The sequence below is a fragment of the Lontra canadensis genome, unplaced genomic scaffold (genome assembly GCF_010015895.1).
Source record: "Lontra canadensis isolate GAN:19392208 unplaced genomic scaffold, GSC_riverotter_1.0 scaffold143, whole genome shotgun sequence".
Lineage (NCBI taxonomy): Eukaryota > Metazoa > Chordata > Mammalia > Carnivora > Mustelidae > Lontra > Lontra canadensis.
In genome coordinates, this window is record NW_022631137.1 from 2,883,518 (window position 1) to 2,894,466 (window position 10,949).

Below are 10,949 nucleotides of genomic sequence, written 5' to 3' on the forward strand. Positions count from 1 at the left end.
AAAACTGAGAATTATGAGTAATGCCAATCAGAAATGCAATAAATAAATATTAGAGGATTTGCAAGTTAAAGCAACCATAGAAATTCTATTATCAAAAATGAAAATGTGTTGCCTGAAGAGATTACAAATAAGATGCTAGAACCCAGAAAAGAAAGAGCTTCTGTAACTCTTTACATAAGTTAATCAGGAGTGAGAATAGGATGGGTTTTGCACCCACAAAAGGAGATGTGATTCATGCATTCATTCAAAATCCACTTAACCAGCAATTACCACCTACTCTGAGCCAAGCCCGTTCCACATCCCAGAAAAAGAATGGTCAATAAAATCAACATGGCCCCTGATCTCATGGAACTCACATTCTAAGGGAGGGAAATAGACGGTAAACAAGAAACACACTAAGATAATTTCAGATTGGGTAAAGTATTTTAAAGAAAATAAAATTAAATCACATGAAAGAAAATGAACACTGGAGGCCAGGGGGTCCAATGTTTCACCTATAGCAATGGATAACAGAGCTTCTGGAGCCTTGAAAAGTATTTAGCATTAAAACTTCTATCTTGGGGCACCTAGGTGGCTCAGTCATTAAGCATCTACCTTTGGCTCAGGTCATGATCCCAGGATCCTGGGATCAAGACCCTCATCAGGCTCCCTGCTCAGTGGGAACCCTGCTTCTCCTTCCCCAACTTCCCCTCTTATGTTTTCTCTCCCACCGTGTTTTTCTCTGTCAAATAAATAAATAAAATCTTAAAAAAAAAAAAAAAAACTTCTATCTTGAGGTGCAGCGGCTCCATCAGTTGAGCGTCTGCCTTCAGCTCCATTATGATCCCAGGGTCCTGGGATTGAGTCCACGTCAGACTCCCTGCTCAACAGGAAGTTGGTTTCCCCCTCTTCCTCTGCCCCACTGCTTCCTTGTGCTCACACTCTCTCTCTAATAAATAAATAAAAATCTTTTAAAAATTTTTCTATCTTATTTCAAGCTTCCTAAAAGCAGAGCCTGAGGCAGGGATTTGGTGAATATAAGGCACTAAGGGAGAATTCTCAGGAGATGGGAGTGAGGGAAACTGACAGGGCAGGATTTGAAAGAAGAGAAGGGAGCTGTGGTTGCAGTTAGAGAGCAGCTTCAGCCTAATCCCACAGAGCTCTGGAGCATGAATTGCACCCCCATGCTATCCCATCCTGAGGCAAGGAAGCTGGTCTTTGGTCCTCCTATCAGTCAATCACTGGCCATAGGCAGCTAGGAGTGAAGAAGCAGTATGGAACACCTTACCAGGTGAAGCAAGACTTGGCCACTAGCTGAAGGTAATTTTCCAGAACATGGAACAGCTGAAGTGAATGTGAGTGCACTGGCCCAACAAGGGGATCTGGGTAGAAAACCAAAAGCATCCCTCACAACTTCCAAATTGCTTTCCTGCTTCTCTCTCTCAAACAGTACATTGTAAGTTTTGTCATTACTCGTGGATATAATTTTCTGCTCATTTGTCAACCAAATAGCCACAACCCAGGTGCCATTATCCCAAAAATCTTCCTGGTCATTTATGCTCCATACCAAATCAATATAGTGACACCACCATCACCCTTGGTTCTACTAAAATCAATGAACTTTCGTGTTTTTCAGAACATCCAAATATTGGGTGGTAGAGGAAGTGTCACAGTACAGCCTTCAAGCTAATAGCTTTACTGAGACAAAGGAAAGTACTTGCTCCCCAAATAAGTAGGACATTCATTCATTAAACCAAAATCCACTGAGCCCCTACTATGTGCCATGTCCTGGTCAATGAGCTGCTTTACAACAACAGGACTTAGTGAGATGTGCCCATCTCATTGTTAATTCATTGCTGAGCAAACATAAAATTCTTTTTTTTCCTAACAATTTTACCAAACTTTGTCAAACAATTCTTTTTTTTCCTAACAATTTTACCAAACTTTGTCAAACTTTGTCAACCCCCTTTCTGCTTGGGGAATCACTTAAGAATATTTTCATTACTTTGAGATCATGTGTGTTGTTAAAACAACCTGATTTGTCCAAAGCTTTCCTCTAGCCCTTATTCCTCCTCCTCAGAAGTCCCAAGATCAAATCTCTTTGGCTCTGACTGGGACATGGGCCCAAGGCTGAACCAACTGCTGTGGCCAGTGGAAGTAGTGTCCTCTGATTGGCCAGGCCACAACCAAATCCCACCTCTGGAGCCTGATGTGGAAACAACACATCCCAAATCAGTCATGAAGCAAGGGCAGAGTCTCTAGGGGAAGTCAGGGTTCTCTGAACCATTGGAGGGGGAGTGGGTGCCGGGCTGGCAAACATATTAAGTGTTCACTACACACATCAGGGAAGGCTTTGTGGTGGTTTGCTATACCTGAAGGCAAAGAAAAGAGTGCCTACCACATGCCAAAACACAATCTCTACCACTTTATCTTAAAGTTAGCTGACTTAATCCTCACAAAAATAACATCAACTTTTTGGCATTTTACGTGTGGAAACACGAAGTATAAGAGATTAAAGAATTCACTCACCATCCCCAAAACAGAATGTACCATTTTTCCTCCATTCCAAGGAACTTCTTTTCATTTTGCCATCTCTGAAGCTGGAGTGCATCTTACCATCAGTGGAGTGTCATGGTTTAACTGGCAGCACTTTTTTTCTAGTAGCACATAAAATAATAGCATGTCTTGCAATGGTGTTATAGATTTGATGAGATCCTGGTAAAGCCAGGAATGAAGTCCAACGCCTTCTGATTCCAAGTCTCGCATGTTCTCTATGTCTCTGGACTAGGGCAGGGACATCAACAAGCCAGGCTTTACTTGTTATGAAAAAGATATGAGAAACAGTCCTGATAGAATTTTCTTCTTATCCTTGCAGGGGAGGAAGACGGCATCATTCCACTATCCTGGAGGAGGTGTGAAGTACAAAGGAGAGGCTGTCCAGCGCTCCCTGGTAGAGTCTTACACTCACCCAGACAGCAATGAGACAGAGTGGAGGGAGAACATTGACATTGTCATGAACTGGTTCACTAAGGAAGATTTTGACTTTGTCACTCTGTACTATGGAGAGCCAGATAACGTAGGACACAAATTCGGGCCTGAGACAGAGAACAGAAGGGTGATTATTCAGCAAATCGACAGAACAATCGGGTACCTGGTGGAAGCCATTGAGAGGCACAGCTTGACCAAGAACCTCAATGTCATCATCACATCAGACCACGGCATGACCACAGTGAAAAAGAAGCCCAGCGTCACTGAGATCCTCTTGACTAACTACATCAAGTTCAGGGACTTAGTCAAGTTTGATATTGTGGATTATGGTGGCTTTGGGATGCTCCTGCCCAAACCAGGGCAAGAGGAAGCCGTTTACCAAGCGCTGAAGAATGCACACCCTCATCTCAACGTGTACAAGAAGGAGGAATTCCCAGAACGCTTCCATTTTGCTAAACACCAGCGGGTCCTGCCAATCGTGATGTATGCTGACTCTGGTTATAACATCAATGGGGTGAGTTGATTCTAAAATGAATAAAGTCATCTTGGGTCTTGGAGACAGCCTCTAGAGAGAAACAGGTCTGAAAAAAATGAAAATATAAGTTGTAATCCACTGTTTCCTAAGTGTTCCCCATCCCCAAGCCCACATCCCACCCAACCAACCCTGTCCCATGTTACCACTATGTAATAATAATGACAAACATCCCTTCCTGACCAAGGCCTTGTTCAGCGCTGTACTAAAATTTTAACATGAATTATTTCATTTTTGTTTTCCCAGCCCCTAAAGATACTCTTATCTCCCCCATTTTAATGAAGAATAAACCAAAGCTAGAGAGAAGTGATTTGGGATTAAAAGTAGATCCACCAAAAAACCCACCTGCTGGTTCCCCTTTGCACATATCAAAACTAATAATGAAAATAATAAGCAACTCTGTTCACAAAATTATATACAAATGCTCATAGCAGCATCATTCAAAATGACCAAGAAGTGAAAACAACCCAATTGCCCATCAGTTGATAAGTAGATAAATGAAATATGGTATATCCATACAATGGAATATTATGTTACCATTAAAAGGAACAAAGTACTGATAGATGTTATAACTTGAATGAATTGTGAGAATACTATGATGATGGAAAGAAATTAGATACAAAGGACTACATACTGTATGCTTCTATTTAAATGAAATGTTTAGAATAGGCAAATATATAGAGAGAGATCACAAATTGGTGATTGTCTAGAATAGGGGGTTGATGTCAGGAGAAAATGGGGAGTGACTGCTGAAGGGTACAGGGTTTCTTTTTGGGGTGATGAGTGTTCCAAAATTATTGTGGTGACAGTTCCACACCTCTGAGAAAAATTTAAAAATCTTCAAATTGTACATATGGTATACAAATCATATCTCAACAAAGCTGTTATGAAAAATAAGCAAATCTAAAGAAGAAAATACCAAAATCAAGGCTAATTGTGAGACATAAGTGAGGTGGTCTGGTTTTTGTAAACTACCAACTAATGATTCATGGCAGAACAAAGTTTAGGTGGTATTTAAACATCACATGACAGAAGACCATCCCAGGTATAGCTTGGAGAATGCTTGTCCTAGACTACGGACAGGAGTTAAACATTATAATCATGTCTGCAATCTGTATACTCCCATATTGCTACAAATCCAGAGTATAACAGGTATGAGAAAACTCATAAGGTTATTGTTTAATATGGGTGGAAATAGTCACAGTAAAGTGCAACAATTTATTGATATTTTGCAATCTCTCACACAGCCCAGAACACTGACGATATGTGCCCAAAGCTAAGGTCTTGCCAAAAAGAGATTCTACAGTCACTGGCCTCTTTGTAAGCCTGGTTCATGATATAACAAGCTGAGAGTGAGGTGAAGGGATTTAACGCGATAGTCACATTCCCAACAGAACCAGCCAGGTTTGAGGGAATAGGGAACCTTCTGAACTGGCCGTTAGGCAGAAAATTCTTTGAATCTCAGTGCCTCTCACTGAATACACTTCTCAGATCCCCATCCACCTGCCTGCTTTGGTGTGCACAGTGAAGTAGGTGTTACTCTTCTCTCTCTAGGATTGAGGAGCTTGCAAAACACATGAGGCCATGACCGGAGATACTGTGTTTGAGCTTATTATTGTTATTATTGTCAGTATTATCTTCTTGCTGTGTCTAATGGGTATGCTTTCTTTATTCTCTTTCTTAAAGATCTTTCATTCCTTCCTCTTTTCTTTGGCACTGCAGAGCAGTGTCCTTCCTTGTCATTTAATTTTTCAAAGATCTCATGAATCTGACATGCATGACATAAGGATAGTTTTCTTTCAGGAGACTGGAATCTAAAATGGCTTTTTTGTTATTATTTTTCAGCGACTTATAATATATTTCAACAAGGGAGATCATGGCTTTGATAATGTCCACATGGACATGAAGACCATATTCAGAGCTTTTGGGCCAGATTTCAAAAAGAATCACGTAGCTGAACCTTTTGACAGCATCCACATCTACCCACTCATGTGTAAGCTTCTGGGGGTTACCCCTGAACCCCACAATGGCTCCCTGGACATCACCCAGGAAATGCTTGTGGACTCCTATGACCAACAGCCAGGTGAGATACAAAAACAACCAACAGAAAATTGATGGTGTGCTCTGTCCTGAGGAAAGAATCAAAAGGTTGGGGGAGGGGGGCTTAGTGGCAGAATCAAGCAGAATAATCCTGTTTCCCTGATAGCTTCGGTGCCCCCAGGGCAAGACAGCTGCAGCTCTAAACAGATAGAGGAGGAAGTGGGGAATCCCTCCACATGTTGGTGGCATTTCACATAGTGCCTTTGGGGCAAAAGGAACCCTCTGCATAGAAAATGTCAAGCAATAATCCTTGTCCTCAGAAATTGCATGCAGTCTGTACTCTGACGCCCCTTTTAGATACAGAAAAGCAGCCTTCATTCAGCAACTCAGTCCTTGCTGGTGCCTGAAAGCAAGCTGCTCAAAGGGGAAGAATGAAGCCTTACCGTTTCACTCACTGCTGAAAAAAGGGGGAAGGAGGTGGTTCCTGTAAATAAGGTTGCTAGTTCTTAAGACTTCAAAATCTTAAATGTGAACGATATAAAGGAAGAATGGAATCATCTCTGAGAATTCAGTTGTTTGCAAACACTGGCCAGCTTTTCTCCTGCGGAGAGAAACTTGGGCGCGGCTCAGTGATTTTTCTTTTTTTTTTTTTTTAAGATTTTGTTTATTTATTTGACAGACAGAGATCACAAGTAGGCGAAGAGGCAGGCAGAGAGAGAGGAGGAAGCAGTCTCCCCACCGAGCAGAGAGCCCCATGGGGGGGCCCAATCCTAGGACCCTGGGATCATGACCTGAGCCGAAGGCAGAGGCTTTAACCCACTGAGCCACCCAGGTGCCCCATCGGTGATTTATTATACTTAAAATAACTATGCTCAATTAGAACAGAGTACATAGGACACCCTTTTCACTCTAAGCCACTGCCCATGATCTTCTTGTGAACTTATAGGAAGCAGGCCATTTTGTAGGAATCTAATTAAATGAATGACAATTCACCAAATTATTGAGGATTTTTTCTTTTAAGTTTTAGAGTGTTGCTAGAACTATTTGGCCCCTACCGCTGTCTCATAGCCCACTGGGAGCCCGCGGTAAGGTCTTTGGCTATTGTCGGTTATTGATAAGCAAAATGTCCCACCAACTGATGATTCTCAGCAAATTGGCTTTTAGCAAATTGGTCACTTGGCAAAGTGGTCATTAGGAAAATGGGTCATTTGGTGAATAGGTCGTTTAGTAAATCAGCTTTCAACAACTTGCCCTACAAGGTTTCTTTACAGTGAGCACTTTCTTGGGTTAAATGTACATTTCATTCCCATAATTAATATTCACCAGAGCCTGGATGGAAAACTTCCCACGGATACAGGAGCAGCCAGAACAGCCTCTTAATAATCAGACAATTAAAAACCATCTGATATTTTATCAGGAGCGGAGACACAGAAGACATCGGCTCTCCAAAAGGCAGTGCTTGGTCTCACGATTGTCACAGGAATTCTTGCAGTTCTGTTTGTTGCTAGCGTGACATACACAGCCATTCGTCGGAAAAAGAAGTGAGTGTTCTTTGGGTTTCCTGTGGTTAATCAGGGCACATTGTAATAATCCACTTCAACCACTTCCTGCATGCCAAAGGGGATCCAGCACTTTGAGAATCCAGCAACAAGGCCAGGTTTATGATTTGCGACCTGAGCAATCACTCAAGGCCCAATGCTCAGAAAAGCCCCCAACCCGGTTTAATAATCTACTGTCACCATTTCAGAATTCTTGCTTTTTTTAACAAGGACCCTGCGTTTTCATTTTGTACTGGGCCTCCCAAATGACATACCAGTTGTATTAGGTTTCCACAGCTGCCATAACAAATTACCCCAAACTAGCTGGCTTAAAACAACAGATACTGTCTCACAGACCTGGAGGGTAAAAGGCCAAAATCAAGGTGTCAGCAGGGCCAGGCTCCCTCTAAAATATATAGGGGAGAATCCTTCCTTGCCTCTTCTAGCTTTTGGTGGTTGCTGGCAATCCTTGGTATTCCTCAGTTTAGAGATGAATCATTCCTGTCTCTGCCTCCATCACCACATGGCCATCTTCTCCCTGTGTCTGTCTTTACATGGTGTTCTCTTCTCTTATATGGACACCAGTCATGATATTTAGGGCCCTCTATAGCCAGGATGACCTCATTTAAATTATATCTGCAGACTCTATTTCCAAATAAGGTCACCAGTACCATAAGGTCCTAGGTACCAAGGATTAAGGCTTCCAACATACTTTCTGGGAGAGTGGGGGAACACAATCCAACTTGTAACACTGGTTCTGCCACCAACCAAAGCATTATTGAGCCCTGATGCACCTCTTTCTATATCTCAATAATTACATCATTAGACTGAGCCACCTACATTCCTTATTATACCCAACCCTGACCATTCTTCTGCTTTAACAAAGCTCTTTTGTCAATAGAGCGGGAGCCTCCTGAACACTATAAACAACCTAAGGAAAGTCAGAACTTTACTTAACCTTAACTCCATTACAAAGCCTACATTTAACGTAATTTATATTTGAACTATAAAAATTTCCTATAAGTTGAAACATGACCTATAAAGGTCTCTACACCCTGAAGCAACATTTTAAAAAGAAATCAATTGGTCCTTTTCTACAGAAACCATTAGCTATAGGAGAGATAAAGGAAAAACTTCAAGGTACTGATTAAACTGCCATGCCCACAGCATAATTTCTAAAAAGCAACCATTCCATGCAGCTAAAATGTATTAGAGGGTTGTGGTTGTTGGTGTTGTTGTTATTGTTGTTGTTGTTGTTATTAAAAGCCTCAAATCCAGAAGCCAAATCTGTAATATAGCATGTGTACCTACATATCGCCTCGATGCTGGCAGGACTGTGGGATGTGTCCTAAAGCCTCTCTTCATATAAACACTCCCTAGAATTTGTAGTTTTTGTGTTAAACGGCAATCCTAATCTTCACTTATACCTGAACACACACCTATGAGGTCCCTGGATGTTGAAAATGACTTCAGTGCCTTGATTCTTCTAGATTCAGATCTGAAATTTGTAACTTTATGACCTTTGTCTCTCCTAAGAGCCCACACACCAAAATAAAGGCTTCTTCTGCGTGCAAGTCACTGCTATGGCTCACGTGGGATCCTTTCCCAATCTACCTCCCCTCTATGGCATCAGGAAAGGTTGAACCAGCCTAGATTTATTAATATCTTAGAATAACATCATACAGTATTACTTCTTATGGCATTGACTCTACATGCCCTTTTGCTCCTCAGAAGAAAGGCAATTAATAGCGATTGTATGTGTTAACAGAACAAGCCTAGTATTTATGAGTTTGACCCTTTCCATTGGTTTTCATTGTCTACTGCAGGCAGAGAGATCATCAAAACAGCAGAAGTGGACCAATCCACATGGCCCAGTTCTGAAGCTTCATTCCCCTAGGACCAAGACTCAGCCCTGGTTGAGACACTGTCATATTTCAGGTGATTCTACCTCAGGATATTGTGACTGAGAGGATTTCTGCAACATCAGTCCCAGAAACCATTAATTCTGGGTAAAGACAGCAATAATCACAGTCCACCCTCTTTATTTAAATCAACAGTGTTGGGCGCCTGGGTGGCTCAGTGGTTTAAAACCTCTGCCTTGAGCTTGGGTCATGATCTCGGGGCTCTGGGATCGAGCCCCGCATCGGGCTCTCTGCTCAGCAGGGAGCCTGCTTCCCCTCTTCTCTCTCTGCCTGCCTCTCTGCCGACTTGTGATCTCTGTCTGCCAAATAAATAAATAAAATCTCTAAAAAAAAAAAAAAATCAACAGTGTCAAGGGAATAAAAGACATCATTCTTACGTCGGATCCTGTGCTCACTGGGTGCTGGTGTTAGAACAACAGATAGGAGGGGGCGCCTGGGTGGCTCAGTAGGTTAAAGCCTCTGCCTTCAGCTCAGGTCATGGTCCCAGGGTCCTGGGATGGAGTCCCGCATCCGGCTCTCTGCTCAGCGGGGAGCCTGCTTCCTCCTCTCTCTCTCTCTCTCTCTCTCTCTGTCTGCCTGCCTCTCTGCCTACTTGTGATCTCTGTCTGTCAAATAAATAAATAAAATCTTTAAAAAAAAAAAAAAAAGAACAGATAGGAGAATAAATGCATTCAATTAGAATTAATTCTCCTTTCTTGTTCTCATAGCTGAGCAGGGCTCAGTGTTTTTCATCTGAAAGGGGTAATAAGATTTAATCTGCCCCCTCATCTACCTTCTGCAAGTATATTTAGCAAATTAGCTCTGGACTCTTCCAAATGGAGTTTTATGAGCGATGCGCTAAAGTGAACGTGCTAGGGTTTGAACACAGCTCAGACTTCGCAGGCAGCGCCCGTGGGTTGCTGTCTACCCTGCCTTTCACTCCAGACACAGCAATGCCTAATGGAAATAATTATTTTTTTTTCTTTTCTTCCCCATCCCCACCATCCCCAGCAGCCCTCTTGCTCTCCTTTCACACTCCCTTCCCTACAAAGTCAAACTTCCAGTCTAAGTCCTCCTACTTCCCGGAGCTCACCTGCACGACAGGTATTGCCAAGCCCGTCCACACGCATTCGTGTGGTAGTTGGTGCGGTGCCTACTTCCGCGCGAGCTCCTGAGCCCCTGAAGGGCAGGGACCACTCCCGGTTTTCCTCACGGTTGCATCCCCTGACAGCATTGGGTACGCAGTAGGTGCTTAATAAGTGTCTGGTGACAAGACTGGTTGGGTTAGGGGCAGACCCAAAGGCAGGAGGAGTTGGGGGGGGGCCGGTCCTGCCTGGTGTTGAGGAGGTCATGGAGGGGACGTGACCTCAGGCTGACCTTGCCAAGCTCTTCGCGCCCTCCCGACTCTGGAGAGCACCTCAGCGCATGGCTCCCACCACGGGGGCCGTTCGAGGTCGCCGTGGCGGGAACAGGGCACCGAGCTGTGGAGAGCACGCGGACCGCAGAGAAGACTAAACCCCGCACGGCTTCCAGGGGGAGGTTTAAGACTCGCAGAGGGGCGCACCTCACAGCCCTCCACTCATCTTGCGGCGCCTTGGTGGGTCAGGTCTGAGAACCTACGTTCCCTCGCCCATTAACCGCGCCACCTACCCACCCGGAGCGGCAAACCCGCACCTTGTCTTGAAGGGGCGACGACGGCCTGAGGCCGCCAACCACCGGCCCGAGGACGCAGACTCGGAACGTTTGGGCCGTCAGGCTCCGTCGCTCCCAGTAGCGCAACTAGGAGAGGACTACGCATCCGTCCACTCAGCCAAAAAGACCCTCGTGAAGGCGAGGGAACAGCGAGAATGTTACCTTGCCCTTCGCCGGACTGGAAGCTACCAGAGAGCCGTAGCCTCCCGCCTGCCCTCTCTTGGCGCCAAAGCCCTGACTCCTCCCTTCAAGCCCCAGGCCCCGCCCCGAGCCAGCCGT

At 44.0% G+C, this 10,949-nt stretch overlaps 1 protein-coding gene across 1 annotated transcript in view; it reads left to right on the forward strand.

The window, feature by feature from the left end:
• The window catches only part of LOC116858869 (ectonucleotide pyrophosphatase/phosphodiesterase family member 7-like), a 30,567-nt gene extending 19,659 nt beyond the window's left edge, over positions 1–10,908 (forward strand). The window contains exons 3-6 of the mRNA XM_032843804.1: positions 2,855–3,481; positions 5,345–5,582; positions 10,585–10,808; positions 10,903–10,908. Coding sequence (XP_032699695.1) covers positions 2,855–3,481; positions 5,345–5,582; positions 10,585–10,808; positions 10,903–10,908 — 1,095 coding nt within the window. The remainder of the gene's footprint in view (positions 1–2,854; positions 3,482–5,344; positions 5,583–10,584; positions 10,809–10,902) is intronic.
• The last annotated feature ends 41 nt before the right edge of the window (positions 10,909–10,949 follow it).